This window comes from Hermetia illucens, chromosome 4 (assembly GCF_905115235.1).
Source record: "Hermetia illucens chromosome 4, iHerIll2.2.curated.20191125, whole genome shotgun sequence".
Lineage (NCBI taxonomy): Eukaryota > Metazoa > Arthropoda > Insecta > Diptera > Stratiomyidae > Hermetia > Hermetia illucens.
Window position 1 is genome coordinate 133,030,437 of NC_051852.1, and position 16,913 is coordinate 133,047,349.

Below are 16,913 nucleotides of genomic sequence, written 5' to 3' on the forward strand. Positions count from 1 at the left end.
TACAGCAATTGAAACTGTTTTCATAAACTATCTTAAGAGAACAGGAATTAGTAATTATGCATATGTTGAATGCACATTTACGATATTATTCGGAAAAATACATATAAAATATGTCATACTGTAGTGGTTTGTTCAAACATGCTTCTTTTTTTTTGTATAAATTGTACATAGTATACTATTTTATTTTACAGAAATGCATATACATAAATATATTTTGTTTAATATAAGATTAGATTTAAATATAAAATCAAAAATGTTTTTATTCCGATCTTACCTTTTCCTGACCTTGAATGATTATGATTACCTGATTAAGCTTGAGATTTTGGGTACAGGTATCTGGACATTGATTCATCAAAATGAAGCGCAGGTAGAAACGAATCTTTGAGACAACTTTTGGATTGAATTGTCGAGTTTGATCATTCAGATTTTCTCATCTATTGGAATTAGTAGAAGCGACTTAGCTTATGGTTGCTATGTGAAATCAAAACAAGTAACCACGTAGAAGCATAAACAGGAACTGCTATCAAATATTACTTGATTTTTCCATTAATATATCAATTTACCTGAAACACTCTTACCAATTTTTGAATTTACTTTTGCATTTATTATAACGAAAGTAGTGTGAAACAAACTACTATTGCTTAACTAGATTCTTATTCCGATTTCCTCTTCTTTAGTCTTTCGGGATAAGAAGCGTAGTTAAGAATTTTAGCTAGAAACCAGATTCGTTTGCCTGTTCGAACGTAAAATAGCCCGAGTCAGGTTGAATAGTGTTTGTCGTCAGCATGTAAAAATTCCGCTCGCTTTAGCTGAAGCCAGACGCATCATCACCTGCACTGTTAGTCCTACGTAGTCAGAAATGCTGTTGTTTCCGGATGAGAATTAACGAAGCTGGAGTTTCGAGAAAAGTGTATTTTGGACATACTGCTGGATACCAGTCGCCAAAACAGTATGGCTCTAGAGCAGGGCGAACAACAAATGATGCGATTGGGTAAATGATTGAGGCAGCTAATCGAACTGATGCACACAGCCATCAGTGTCAACTAGTGGTGCTCTCCGTACCGTTGGGCGTAAGAAACACCCGCAATTTTACGAGGTGGATCAAGATGCTAGAGTTATAAGAAAATTGCTGTGAGAGGGACTGTACTACGTCCTACTCTCACGTCGAGGGCAGCTCAGGGATCTATCCTTGAAAAACTTCATATAATTGGTCTGCTGTGAGACGAGGTGCTTAACGAACCGCACTTGATCGAATACGCGGATGATGCTGCGGCGTTAGTCAACGTACGTTTTGTCGAGCAAGTATAGCGAGAATGATAATGTCGGAAGTCTAGCCATGGGGGAAAGGAGTTTTGAGCACGCAATGACGGTGGCGAGCGTATGAACTTGTAATTGTGAATTCATGGTTCGCCCAACGATTGTCTCAAAGCCGTTTCCTATGAGACCATCGCACCTCAACATCGGTTTGTTTGTTGCCTTGCGAATTAAAGTGCCGATAAAACAGCGTGAGGAATGCACTGGTCCGTCGCGCATTAAGTGGTGACGATTTCGTGAGAAGAAAGAAGAAATTATCTCACTTACGTGTCAACGAACCATTACGAATGTGAAAGAATCGTGGGGCTAAGTTAAAGAGACACGATCCATAAAGCGGCCTATGCAGCCCTTGGAGTTACCAAAACAGGTAAGCGGTTCATCATCCGAGGTACTTGGCTTTCATATGACGACGTTCCAGTGAAGATCCGTGAAAAGAATCGCCTCTACCACAAGTTTCTCGACGGCAAATCCTGACCAATTGGCAAATGGGCCTATTTAGAAGCAAAGAAAGTGATCGTTGTTACCTGAGTGGTCCTTACAGAGATTTTTACGATAAACCGGTCAAATCGGAAATCAGGGAAAGCAACATAACCCGACGACATCACATCTGAAATCTGAGAAGCGAAGGGCTAGCACTCAATGAATTTTTCAATCGGGTTATTCAGGAAGGAAGAACACCATCTGACTGGCAAGAAAGTACCACAGTTCCAATAAGGAAAAAGAAAGGTAGTTCAGCAGATTATTCAAAATACCGATGGCACTATCACTGTCAGTGGAAGTGGCCTGCCCTAAACTGAGCGATTTACATATCTCGAGTCAATGCTATCAGCCAATCGTGAGCTGCGCTATAAAACTGCTTCACGCATTAATGCGACCTGGATGAAGTGGCGTTCTATAACCGGTGTACTTTGTGATCGACGTATCAACGAACTTCTCCAATCTAAAATTTCCCACAGTGTCGTCCGCCTTGTCGCCATCTAGGGTTCTGAGTGTTGGCCGAATATAAAAGGCAATGAACGGCGTCTTCCGTTAATGGAAACGAAGATACTGCTTTGGACTAATGGCGTGATACGCTTTGATCACATCCGAAATGAGGATAGCCGTGATCGATATACAGTTGCACCGATCGTGGAAAAATTGCGAGAGAGGCGTCTTCGATGGTCATGTAATTCGCGGAAACGCGAATTCATTCGCCAAGATTGGTCTGAACATTGAAGCCGATAGTAAGCCATCAAAAGGCTGGCCGTAACAAAAATGACTTGATACGCTGAATGGGAATTTGAAAGCTTCAATATGTTTACCTCGGAAAAGGTAGGGAAGCGGTCATTTATGAGAAGCGGGCTTGTCACTTACTTTCAATTTTGGAAAAGCGAATCGAAGGGAAGATGAATCGTACAACTGGTCAGAGATATGTGCCCGGGATTTAGCAGGAGGCACGGTTAGATTGACTATTATCTAATTCAGCTTCTCAGTAGGCACGGGTATTTTGGCAAATCACGTTTGCATTTCCTAACTGTATTTACTCCAAGGGATTGGTTGATGATGCCTGTCACAGTTTCTTCTTCGGTAGAACGTCTCTATTTCCAACATTCCTTTGCCGGAGTTGGTACGATATTTTAGGACACTTCGATTAAAACCGTGGTACTGAGTGTGGACATGGGAAATCGGATGGTACGTTGCATTCATAAGATGAAAAAGACAGAGATGAATAAGGAAGATGAGCAGGTAGCTGAGGGTTCCTCCCAAATTTAAAATTCTAACTCGTTCATTGGAACTTTGATATTTTGATTTTTTAATATATCGAGAAACATCTTTGTTATTGCAGATGTACGTTGCTTCCCAAAATTGTCCGTTTCATTGCATAACATAATTTTCGAAAAATGTAGAAAAAATAAAAACTTCGTAGAGAGAAAATCGGTCCCCAGGGGGAAAATTATGCGGAAAACTCGGCCCGACGTGTGTACGGGGCCCATTATCGATGAGGCTGAAATTTTTTCACAAATACACAGAATAAGCAAACGTTTTGATTTTTTGGCTCCAGATTACTACTAATGAAGATGTGCTTCCACCAGCCACCTCCCTTTTTTTTAGAGTGGAGCGTAAGTTGATAATCGTCCATTAAAAATTTTGTATCATAGTTCAAGATTCAAATTATATTTTCCTGTTTATTTTATGGACATCCTTCGATAACTTACTCCCCAAATAAATAAAATAATCAACGTAGTAGCTGTAGTCACCAATTGAGTCCTTTTTCTAGCGAGAGTGCGGTAAGGCGAGGAAATCAAAAACATACAAAGCACGAAATGTGGCATCGTATAGCGGTGAGTATTCTTTCTTCGTTTTCAACGCTTTGCTTTTGCTTTACACTGAAAACAGTGGACCTGTGAGCAAAGCTACGATTTCGAATCTATGGGGATGGGTAGGAGATATCGTGACTTTTATCGACTTTCGAGCTGTTTTCAATTATGTCCAGAGGAGGCGAGTTTTAATAAAAGAATTGTAGGCAGCAAGATGGACCTTCTGTGTTCAGAGTACGATGGTTTTGGCCCTTGCGATGGTTTTATGTAACAAGCACCCATTAGTGGGGATTATCGATCAAAATAGTTAAAATCAAAGATGTTCGGAAATTCAGTGGCATTGATTATGGTGGTATGGGTTATAACTAGATTTATACTATTCAAGCATATTTTATGTTAGGCTAAATTGTCTTTCCAGATTTTTGGCATATTTAAAGTTGCGTGTTTGACGAAAAAAGTAAAAAAAGAGCTGGGTTCCAGCTTCTTGCCTTCGATTGCGTCTTTATTGGCTACCTTCTTATACCTGCGTTGGTCTGATTGCCCAACCGAATCCAACGAATATATGAAGGCTCTTAAGTGGAAATTTCTTTCGAAATTTTTCGATTGTCTTGCGTTTACTGGTGTCTCCATTCCATGCATTTACTCTGTATCGTATCGAGGTTATTGCCAAGCTGTCTGGCGTCCTGACAGGCAGGGTCTGGCCTCGTCTTCTTTTTCTACCATAGATATTGCCCTTATAGACTTTCCCACCGGGATCATCCTCATTCATACGGATTAAGTGAACCGCCCACCGCAACCTATTGGGCCGGATTTTATCCACAGCCTGACGGTCATGGTATCGCTCATAGATTTCGTCGTTATGTACATTACGGAATCGTCCATACTCATGTAGAGGGCCAAAAATTCTTCGGAGCATTCTTCTCTCGAACGCGGCTAAGAGTCTCCTAGGAATACAAGCAAAATACACCTCAAAAAGTGAGAGAAAAACTACTCAATACAATACAGTTTACGGTAATCTCTGGATATGTACTTCAAGTTTGATAAAGTGGATAGACTTAGTGGCCACATAAAATTATGTAACAGCGAATAGAAGGGAACTACTAGATTCATATTTCCGTGTTTTTTTTTTTGCTGTTGCTATTGAATGGCAGATACTGCCACAAGGAATTTCCGACGATTCCCGCAAGGACATTCTGACAACTACCAACGCTTTTCCCTTTTTTAGTGAATATGATTTCCCCTCCGAAATCTTACTAGACTTTCTAACAATCCAATTAGCGAAACTGACCAGCAATTTTCCGATCATTTCCGCCCCTCTTCTGCAAGTTGTGGATAACTTATCATCAAAACTTTTGCAAGATTCGACTTGGAACATAGCAAATATGTATATGTAAATACCTATACGTACTGTATAGATTCACTTTAGTTTCTAGGTAGATTGTGCATTAAGTGAAGCTATATAAAATGTTCAAATAAAGTACTAAGGTTTTTCATTGAAAAACCAAGATTCCGTAAGCCATGAATTGCGCAATTGGTAATGACAATTCGTCCATCATAACCACAATCAGTTTTCCCGCCAAATTGGAGTCACTTTCAGCGTCACCCATGGACTCATACTTTGCTGGGTTTACGTGACTCTATAGTGGCGACACCTTGAGCGAAATTGTTGAGTTTCACCGATTTCAACACATACCCATCTTGCGGATTTTTCTTGAAAGTATGGAAAAACATTTCATTTTATAACCGACGAGCGATTTTCAGGTGGGAATAAATATATTTGGATTTAAACAAATCTATCTATGAAGTTCGTAATGAATCTTTAAGTTGATTTTATTTTAGTCGTATCGAGATATCGATTGGAAAGGTTTGGATATATACTCACACTCATCCGTGCCATCTGTGGGTGGGTATTGGAAACTAGGACGGGTAATGTGGGGATTCCCGGTGTGCTGTTTTATTGGATTCAGGACGAATTGGATTCCGGGAGGGATTTCAATTATTATTTAACAAAAAAACACTGATCAAGAATGATACTTTAGACTACGATCTTAAATTGTATCAAATAATTGTCTCCAGTCATGTTATGGATGGTACTAAATTTCGGAAGAAGCTGTTTAGGAAATCGATGACAAAAAATCTTCAAACCATCCTGGCAGACACCAACGACTTAACATTAGTCGAGACTGGTGCGATTCATTGAATTCTTTGAAAAGTATTCTTTGTTGATGCATTTTTGGTTGGGATGGGCGAAAAGTTGTCTAGAGAAACTATGGAACACAAAAAAACTGATATTGATGGTCAAATGTGGTGGAATTATAGTTTGGGGTGTATGTATGTAAACAGCTAGGGTAGATAGGCTAATAGTCTTGTGAGGAGTGGTCAGATCTCTCATCAGGCTCGACTCCAGCTGGCGGATTCGGGCATACCTATTGATGTGTAAATATGTGTTCATGCGCTTTTCTTTCCTGACTGTGCATGGGCTACTGTTTGCTCATCTCTGCTGCGCGGATCAACATGACTATGGGAAGGATACCCAGAACATAAAACCACTATGGAAGACGTGAGAAGGAGGAAACTTACAATGCAGGGGCTCAGAACCCCAGTACTGGTGGCTTTTGGGAGTGAGCAAGCGGGCTCCCGGTCGTCGATATCCATCGACCGCAGTGCCTCGATGATGGACAACTTGGCCACCGTGGCATTTAATGCTGCAAGTGTTTTAGATCTGGAAAAGGAAGTGTTCAAGCGACGTACCAGTCTACCGAGAACACCAGCAACAAAATCGAAGAAAGATGAGTTGAAAGTAGATCGCTGGACGACAAAAACCGCAACAACACCCACCGCACGTTTTCAAGAGGATCGACAGCAGGAGGTACTTCCGGACCAGGATAAGGACCCATTGAGAAGAAGTTCGTCAACGCCAATGCCAAAAATTTAAAAAAAGATAAAAGAGACGGAAGGTCAATGAATGCCACATGTGGAGGACTATTTAAAAGTAGTAATTCGGTTAGGACTCATGGAGAGCAGAGCCCTGATCCAGAGGAATTACCCTTCACACAGCTTGGTGCAAAAATAGTTGAGCTGTCTGAGTTCATCAAGGACAAGCACAGCATGCACTAAGTTATAAAAAATATGTTGAGAGCTAGCGAAATCTGCTGCCCCAATGGTTTTACAGGCATCCCAAGTGACACCTAACCGTATTGCAATCAACCTGCTACCAAACAAGAGAGTGCGGGGAAAGATGCGGATCTTCTGGTATCTAAGAGTAAAAAGGCCATACAAATACTTCCGGAAAACGGAACTAAATGCATTGAAGAGAGAAAGCAGGTCCCCCAAGTGCGAGCTCCGGCAATCCAGTTGGTAAAATCTAAGGGGAATGAAAACGGTGGATGGACCAAAGTTGCTAATAAAAAGGCGAAGAAAAAGGCAAAAGTGCGAATTGGCCCAGAAGCAATTGTGATCCCCAGCAAGGGAATTTTATCCTACGCGGAGACACTGAAAAGGGTCAAAGCTGATCCCGACCTAAAAGATCTAGGCGCAAATGTCAGCAAGATTCGAAGGAGAACGAGAGTGACCTCATGTTTCATTTGAAAAAAAACCAGCTTGGGGAAAAAGGAATGGCTTCCGAACTCACTTGGGGAGAATGTCACAGTACGGACCCAAACTCATGAGGTTTATATACAGTGCAAGGATCTCGATGAAGTGACATTCAAAGGAGAAGTTTTTACTGCCTTGACGGAACAGTTCAAGTTGAAGGAGCTTGCCGAGGAGTCCATTGTGAGTTTGCGGAAAACCTTTGGCAATAGTCAAACGGCCATATTACGATTACCAGTGGACGCGGAGCAGAAGTTATTTTCGGCCGGGATAGTACGAATCGGATGGGTTGTTTGCCGTCTCAGAGAGTAGATTTCTCTAAAGAGGTGCGGAATTGGTCGGTTCGATCGATGTAGAAGGTGTGGGGAGAAAGACCATATTGCCAAAGCATGCAATAGTCCCTCTCAAATGCTTATTGTGCGAAGGATGGGAGGACTGGTTTAAGTGGGGGGCTAAATGCTAAACCACAATCATTGCAAAGTCCCTCAAGATTTACTCGAGTAGATCATTAGCGAACCTTATTGAAACCGTCACGATAGCCTATGAGTTACAGATACGACTGGTGGAGCGGCGATATGGGCATGCGGTCGATAAGCCATACAAAGTACTGGGAATCAGACAGCCTGCGGCTTTGTGTGGCGAAACTGAACGGGGTATATGTGTACAGCTGTTGCGCCCCATCAAGTCTGACACTGCCCCAATTCGAGGAAATGCTTGACAGTCTTTTTTTTTTTTCTTTTTTTTGAGGAGGTGGAAATCTTCAAAAGACACAGGTCTGGACACACCAGCGTGTGGGATTTTTACCCACTAAAATCACCCCCGACTCCCTCCCTGCCCCGCGGAACCACCATAAGGTTTTACATCACGGGGCGGAGTCAGTTCACTCTAGCTTAATCCCATTTCTTCTATACGCGGCCGTGACCGCGCTTTTCTCCTTTCCTCTGCCTTTCGCAATTTATCTTGAATAGATGCGACCATGGAGTTGACCGCATTCCAATTCTCTTGATGTGCTAGCATTTTCGGCACCAGATTTTCTGGTACCAGCACCTCTCCTAGAGTCTCCTCTAGATTCCTCCTTTCTTCCACAAATCTCGGACAGAGAAAGAATACATGCTCTGGGTCCTCTGGGACTCCATCACAATTTGGACAGTCGGGTGAGGTCTCCAATTTAAACCTGTGAAGGTATTGGAGATATCCTCCATGTCCCGTGAGAAACTGGGTGAGATTATAATTAATCTCACCGTGTCGTCTTTCCAACCACTCCTTGATGGCAGGAATGAGCCTGTGAGTCCACCGACCCTTTCCCGAGCGTTCCCACCGCTCTTGCCATCTATTTATGGATCTCTCCCTCTCAGCGTTCTTCGTCTGCGATAAGGGAGAGATTGGCTTCGCATGGTATATATTCGCCATCTCATCTGCCAAGATGTCAATCGGCATCATTCCAGAGATGACGAATGCTGCATCATCTGAAACAGTCCTGAAGGCAGAGCATACCCTCAGAGCTGTCCTCCTATAGACTGCATTCAGTTTGCTAGTGTTAACTGACATCCGCAATGCCTCGCTCCAAACTGGGGTCGCATAGAGCATGATTGAGGTCACCACCCTGGCTATAAGCAACCTAGAGGTATGCCGTGGCTCCCACATTCGGCATCATCCTCGCCAGGGCCATACTAGCAGTGGATGATTTATCACAAACATACTGTACGTGTTGCTTATAGCTGAGCTTCCTGTCTATCACCACCCCCAAGTATTTGATGGTCGGCTTGGAAGTGATGATATGATTCCCGATTCTAATACAGGCGTAATTTCTCTTCCGGCGCTTCGTGATGAGGACCGCTTCTGTTTTTTCCTCCGCAAGCGTCAAACCAGAGCTCTCCAACCAGCATTTGACAGCACTGATTGCCTCACTTGAGTATAACTCAGCATCTTCAAGATGCTTTGCGACAACAACCAGTGCTATGTCGTCAGCGTAACCCACCACTGTGGCTTCCTCCGGAAGGTGAAGATTAAGTACATCGTTGTACATGATGTTCCACAGTAGTGGGCCCAATACGGAGCCCTGTGGGACACCCGCGGAAACAACATACTCCTGGGTCCGTCATCAGTATCATACCAGAGCCTCCTTTCAGTTAAGTAATTATCGACGATAGCAGCGAGATAGGCGGGAATACCAACCTTCGCTAGGGATTTGCGTATTCGATTCCAATTGGCCGAATTGAATGCATTTTTCACGTCCAGGGTTACTACCACGCAATATTTGCTGGTACTATCCTTTCCGTGAATTGCATCTTCGGCCAAGCCAGTAACCAATTTGATGGCATCAATGGTTGATCTGGCTTTTCGGAACCCATACTGCCGATCTGAAAGGCCGCCTTGGCTCTTAACAACCGGGAGTAATCTATTATAAATTACCCGCTCCAACATTTTCCCTACCGTGTCCAAAAGACATATGGGTCTGTATGAGGATGGTTCACCTAGAGGTTCACCTTCGGACATGCACGCTTCGAACAACTCAGCGAACATGTCCGGCCTGGATTTCACGGCAAGCTTAAGGGCCTTATTCGGTACTCCGTCCAGGCCCGGCGCTTTATTGTCTCCTATTCTGCCGCAGATCTCCAGCAGTTCGTCTCTGGTGACTGGAGGAATTGCCGCCATATTCAGAGGTGGTTGGAATATGTCGGTGCTCTCCTCTTGCTGTGGGAATAACCCCTGCATGATTTTCAGCAAGAGGGTGGGACACGTGATCTGCGGAGAGGAGCGGCATAGACGCATCACATGCTTTGGCGATGCATTGAGCCAGATGGACGGCTCTTTCCGTAGAGGCGCCTGCTTTATCAGGTTGATCTAACCACACCTGTATGAAGGTCTGCTCATCCAAAGATTTTGCAGACCAGCCTGAAACCTTTTTCGGTTTCGGGCATGATAGCTCTTTGCCCTGTGGCTCGACACATGTCTCAAAGAAGATTGCCTGGTGATCGCTGTGGGTGCAGCGTTCGCTGACGCACCAGGACATACCACGCGCCAGGGAAGGGCTGATAAAAGTCAGGTCTACAACCGAGCCTGACCCCCCTTTCTGAAAGGTGTTTACAGCACCTTCGTTAGCCAAAACCATGTCCATCTGCGCAAAAGCCTCTAATAGACTGCGCCTCTTAGCATTTGATTCTCTGCTACCCCACTCTAGGGCCCAAGCATTGAAATCACCAGCAATTACCTTTGGACTTCGTCCCCTTGCGTCGAGAACAAGATTATCAAGCATTTGCTCGAATTCAGGCAGTGTCAAACTTGGCGGGGCGTAGCAGCTGTATACATATACACCACTTATTTTCGCCCACACAAAGCCACTGGCTACCTGACTTGCAGTACATTGTATGGCCTGTCGACCACAAGCCCATATCGCCGCTCCACCAGTCGAATCTGTGACCCATACGCCACCGTGACGGTTTCTATATGGTTCACTTATGATGGCAACTTCCATCTTAGATTCGAACGTGGTCTGCTCAAGTAAATCCTGAGCGACCCTGCAATGATTGAGGTTTATTTGAATAAACCTCATTTTCTCATTGCAGTGAGCGCCTTCTTAAATTCCGGACATTTGCCACTTCCGGCAATATGCCGGTTATCCTGTCCCTCTTTGGCTACGCACAATAGGCATTTGGGGTCCCTTTTGCACTCTCTGGCAATATGGCCTTTCTCCCCACACCTTCTGCATCGATCGGACCGATCAATGCTGCTGGTGCATGCCTTCGCGAAGTGCCCAAACATGAGGCATTTAAAGCACCTCTTTAGTGAAGTTTGCTCCCTTAAACGGCAGACAACCCATCCAATCCGAACCCTTCCGGCAGCTAACAACATCTGCGCTGCCTCCGCCGGCACTCGTATGGTGGCCGTTTGAGTGCCACCATAGGCTTTCCGTAGACCGACAACAGACTCCTCTGTAAGTTCTTTCAACTTGAATTGCTCCTTCAGAACAGTGCAAATTTCTCCTTTCGATGTTACTTCATCGAGATCCTTACATTGTATATAGATCTCATGTTTTTGGGCACGCACTGCGGCATTTTCCCCAAGTGAGTTTTTCACTTGAGTTCGAAAGTCATCAGTTTTGCCACCGCTGGATCTTTTCAGCTCGAACATGAGATCCCCTTTCTGGGTTCTTCGGATTCTGTTCACATTTCCGCTCAGATCTTTTAGGTCGGGATCAGCTTTGACCTTTTTGAGTATCTCCGCGTAGGACAGATTATCTTTACTGGAGATAACAATCGCATCTGGACGAGTTCGCACTTTTGCTTTTCGTTTCGCTTTTTTGTTGGTAACTTTAGCCCATCCATCGTTTTCGTTCGTTTTTGGGTTTCGCAACGCTGGTCGAGTTTCCTAGATTCGCTGTATGCTTTCCTCCTTCCGAGCTGTTGGTGTTGATTTTCAGGATGTCCTGTCCGCCTTTTTTTCTCTTAGACGCCTGCTGATTATTTAAAGGATCCCCTTCTTTTTCACGTACTCGCTTATTTCGCTGGGATTCGATGGTAGTACGGTTAGGCGTAACTGGGGCGCATGTGATACTGTTGGCACTGCGGGGTTCGGCGTGTTCTTATTATTCTTTTCCTCCATCGGTGATCTATTATAGAAGACTCTAATAGCCCTCATCATATTCTTTATGGCTTGGTGCACGTTGTGCTTGTCCTTGATAAACTCGGACAGCTCAACTATTTTTGTCCCAAGCTGGGTGAAGGGTAATTCCTCCGGATCGGGACTCTGCTCCCTATAAGTCCCGGCAGGGTTACTCCTTTTACATGGTCCTTCAATTTTGGCCTGTACTTTATCCTTCATCGTCTTTGGCATTGGTGGAGATCTCAAAGTTGATGAGCTTCTTTTGAATGGATCTCTTCCTTGTTCCTGGAGTACCTCCTGCTGTCGAGCATCTTGAAGATGTGCGGTGGGTGTTGTCACGGTTTTTGTTGTCCAAAAAGCTGCTTTTAGTTCATCTTTGTTTGGTCTTGTTATTGGTGTTCTCGGTAAAGTCGTACTTCGCTTGAATACCTCCTTCTCCAGATCCAAATCACTTGTAGCATTATATGCCAAGGTGGCCAAGTTGTCCACCACCGAGGCACTGCGATCGAGGGATATCGACGACCGGGAGCCCGCTTGCTCACTCCCGAAAGCCGCCGGTACTGGGGTTCCGAGCCCCTGCACCGTAAGTTTCCTCCTTCTCTCGTCTTCCATGGTGGTTTTATGTTCTGGGTATCCTTCCCATAGCCATTTTGGTCCGCGCACCAGAGATGAGCAAACACTAGCCCATGCACAGTCAGAAAAGACATATTTACACATTAATAGGTATGCCCCAATCCGCCAGCTGGGGTCGCGCCTGATGGGAGATCTGGCCACTCCTCACAGGATGCTTGACAGTCCTGTTCTCGACACAAGGGGTCATAGTCCAAGGGTGATTGCTGGTGACTTCAATACTTGGGCCTGTGAGTGGAGTAGCAGAGAGACAAAGGGGCCGCAGTCTACTAGACGCTTTTGCACAGTTGTATATAATTCTGGTCAATGAAGGTTATGTAAACACTTTTCAGAAAGGCGGGTCTGCCTCAATCGTAGACCTAACTTTTGTCAGCCCTGCATTGCCACGTGGTATGTCCTAGTGCATCAGCAGGGACTATCCCCACAGCTTCTTTGGGCTATGGGTGGAGTCACCCGACAGAAAACCATCATACCCGAAACCGAGAAAGATGTCAGACTGGTCTTCTAAAGCTCTGAATACCTCATAGAGGTGTGGCCAGACCAACGTAATAAAGCAGGCGCTTCTACGGAATGAGCTGCCAATGTGGCCCAATGTATTGCCAAAGCGTGTGACCCGTCTATGCCTAGGAGGTGCTCATTCCCCAGTAGAAGGCCAAACTACCGGTAGCATACTGAACTGGCCAGTCTTCGATCAGCCTGTCACTGAGCCAGAAGAGCGGCTCAGAGGGCGGTAGGCACAATCGACCAAGGGGAAAAAGAGCGCGCCTATAAGGAAGCCCGCAAAACCCTCAAGCTCGCATTCCAACGGAGGAAGAGGGAATGCTTTCAGGAGCTCTGTTCGGAAGCGGACGTAAACCCTGGGGGGAGGGGCGCCTATAGAATCGTGATGGGGCGATTCAGAGGCCGATCATCTCCGCAGATGACGTGCCCTTCACTCTTGTTATAAATTATCGAAAGTAGGTGAACCAAACTGACAGTTAGCTGGTTTCTATCGTGCCGTAGAGTACTCGAGTGAGAGTGACGTCGGTTATAATATTGTTTCTTTATGCTTGACTTCCTCCCAGGAGTCGTTGAAGTTTTGATTAGGGTTTTCAGGATTTGTCACTTATCGTTTGCGTACGTAGAATTGGTTAGGCTAGATTAGAAAAATGGTAGGGGCTGTAGTTTCTAGCACTAAGGTCACAATATACCCACGGTAAAAGGCCAAAAGTGGAGAGTCAACTAAAGGGAAAGGAAATGGCAGTTAGCTCCATTTTAGGTTAATCAAAACGTAATTCTATTTAATCCTCAATTAAGGTTTATTCACATTGTGGGGTGGTACCCAAAACTGACCTTCTACCAAAATAGATTTAATTGGAAGGTGTTTGATTTGTTGCGCTAGATTGTGACTTGAGAGCCTCTCGATTCCGTCCAGATCAGGCATATGACCGAGCAAAATGACGCAACCGATCAAGACGCGCCGACCCTTGGACAAAGGCTGAAAAAAAAGAGAGAACGTCAGAAGCATGCAGGATGGGATCAACAAATTCAATCCCACACAAGTATCGAGCCATTCATGCATTTATATCATCAAATATGGTGCTGGGATGACCAAGAAATTTTCCTTTCCTGGTAGATCTAGAATGTCTTACCATATATGTTTGATGTGTTTGCCCGGGCTACTGGACATGATTACTTTAGAAAGGTAATTAGGCGTTTGAGGATACCATTAATGTTGGAGAGTTATAGTTAGTTTAGAAGAGGTTTGACCTTCAGTTCACATATTGTGATAGTTTCTCAGAGGGAAAAGAGTTGGAGAAAATGGTAATATTTGGTGTGCTGTAAAATGCAGGTAGGAGTGGTGAGCAGGTCCATCATCTAACCCTTGTTTGCTGCATCAAAGTCATTCCGACACAGAACTAGTTGTATTTTAGGCCAAATCCCAGCATGCATTTGGGGATGATTGTTCACACGTCCCAAATAGGTACGTCAAGAGATTTGAGGGTAATAGTAGGCACACCTTAATGGTATAATGTTCCGATCCCAATGATGAGTTGCGATGCGATGGATGAATGTCAGGCTCTCGATTTGATTGCTCTCCGCTAGAATTCTGGTTGTCATGGATGTTTGTGTTTGTCTTTGTGTTCATCTCGCTGCTGGAAGCTTCTCATTAAGCATGATGATAATGAAACCCAAGCACAGTTTCGTTGAAAAATTAAGTGGGAAAAAAACAATTAAAGCGAAGAGTCTGTATAGATGCATTTTGCCCTACAAAGGAATGAAAATGAGATATTCAGGAACGAGGGGAGATATTTTCCGTACTTACATAGGGTCCGTTTTTCGCATGTGACAATATGGTGGTGGCTCTGGTAGGACCGCAATAGTGAGAAATGGATATGCTTCAAAGACTGGACTGTCATTCGTTTTAAGGTTATATATTGGTTACCGAGGGGCGATCTCTAAAGATTATATGATTTTAGCGGGAACGATGTCCTATGTAGACAGGGTAGGCAAAGGAACGGAATCTTAAATCACGACCCCCTTACTTTTGAATAATCATTGTATATTCTTCGCCAAATATAACATTCATAACATTTTCTTCTTCAAAATAAAAAATTAAATTACAGCACTTTTTAAATAAATTATAAAATTTCACTTTCAATTTTGACTAGAATTCCTGTGACTTCGTCTCCAACTGGGCTCGAAGCTGTTGGACATTTCGTCCTTGCGTTGCATGTCTTCGAAAGAATGCATTAATGGAGCTCATAGATTTCTGCTCCAAATTATCCGACATATTCCAATCGAAACTAATACTTGAATGTCGGCCATTAAAGCCTGCCGCAGAGGTAGTCCTTGTATCGTGGTATTTCTCAAGAAGGTGCAAAAGGCAATCCTTGGTGGTGTTAGCATCCTCTAAATTGAAGGGTTGATGGGTATCTGGGGATCCTACCGGCACATCTCGACTCATCTGGTTCACTCGGAATTTGGCACGACGTTTTGTCACTGGCCAAGGTACACCGGATCCTCTGTCAGAGGCGCTAGAATTCCTTATGAAGGTCAATGATTCTGTAAAACGACTTTTAGTTTTAACTTTTGGTGAAATTGACCGGGATTCTGGGATTTCAGTGGGGGTTCGGTTTGGTGTGATCTTTGGAGTTTCGTCCAGAGACTGTAAGTGTATTGACAGCATACTAACTTTGCGTTTGCCTTTATTAGAACTGGACACATCTGAGGATGAAAATTGCTCCATTTCAGGGGTAGTTCGTATCACAGACGATGATCTCATGAATGTCGTTGATTTGAATATCATTTTATCGTCATCAACGCAACTTTGTGATCGATTGAGACCGTTCATTGTTATATTTTCTGTCTTTTTGTCGGACACTCCATTCTCTTGGACTTTCGAATCATTTTCTTCATGAATTTCTTTCTCTAGTTTCGTATTTATTTCGGATAGCATAAGCAAATGGTCCGAGAGTTTACGGATTTCGTCTGCTAAGTTGATTCGTTCGGTCGTTGGATTTCTGCCTAGAACGTAATTAGTATCTGAGTTGCGACGATTGAACGATTGAAGATAATCCTTGAAAGTTTCTGGTACTGGCGTTTCACTTTTATCTTCCTCCACTTTTGGAAGTTTCTCCACCTTTTCGGGTGGAGATTCAGTTTGTTGCATTTCGATGTCTTCAGTTGTTGTGCTAATTGAGTCGCATGGAGATGGTGAACCAGCTGGAAGATAATAGAATGTCCATTAGTGTTTCAACTTCGATAGTAAATTTTAATGTTATAGATAAATCATCCAAGCCTATTTGACGAAGGAGAAATGGGCGGCATGTAATGCTAAGCTCAGGAGTGAAGTTATTAGGACTGTTTACAGAACAGACTTTTGCAAGTGAAATGATAAATGTGCCTTCCTCTGCATTGCCTGTCTCTAAAGTTCTTCGCTGCCGCTGGAATAGTTGCTGAATGTGCCCTCGCAACACTAGCGAAAACTTCAACGCAAAGAAGGCATTTGGCTGGAAAATCCTTTTCAGATCCAATGGCGGCCTGGTCTGATTATGCTTCAGGTTAAGGTTGCATAATCCGGCGTGACCTTATATGACCCACTCGCGGAGGCTGTGAGTGTGTAAGTCCGGTTGGGAGTAGGCTCATCCAACTGAAGAGGATCTGTTTGCCTGCTAGTCATGTATTAGGAGTAACGGGACCGGCGGGGCAAAAGTCCAAGCAACAGCGCGAGGACTATCTTCTCTGAACTATAAAAGATGCTAATAGGATCCCGAGCCAAGTTGGAACAGCATAGGCCGAGGGCTGCGGGGCCATTGAGGAGCTTCGTCTTTAGTATGTGAATATCTTGGGTACCTTCAGTTTTAAATGAGTAGATATTGTACTTATCCTAAACAAACAAACATTGCATATTACCGTATACTGATGCGTACATATATATATATACGCATTTAATTTATCTAACGCATTTTGATGTATTTCCACGTTACGTTTGGTACA

At 43.9% G+C, this 16,913-nt stretch overlaps 1 protein-coding gene across 2 annotated transcripts in view; it reads right to left on the reverse strand.

Annotated features, from left to right (window-relative positions):
- Positions 1-14,969: 14,969 nt before the first annotated feature.
- LOC119655348 (myosin light chain kinase, smooth muscle) overlaps positions 14,970-16,913 on the reverse strand; it is a 134,451-nt gene continuing 132,507 nt past the window's right edge. For both annotated transcript variants that reach the window (XM_038061200.1, XM_038061201.1), the window contains one exon: positions 14,970-16,139. In XM_038061200.1, coding sequence (XP_037917128.1) covers positions 15,082-16,139 — 1,058 coding nt within the window. In that variant the 3' untranslated portion in view covers positions 14,970-15,081. The remainder of the gene's footprint in view (positions 16,140-16,913) is intronic.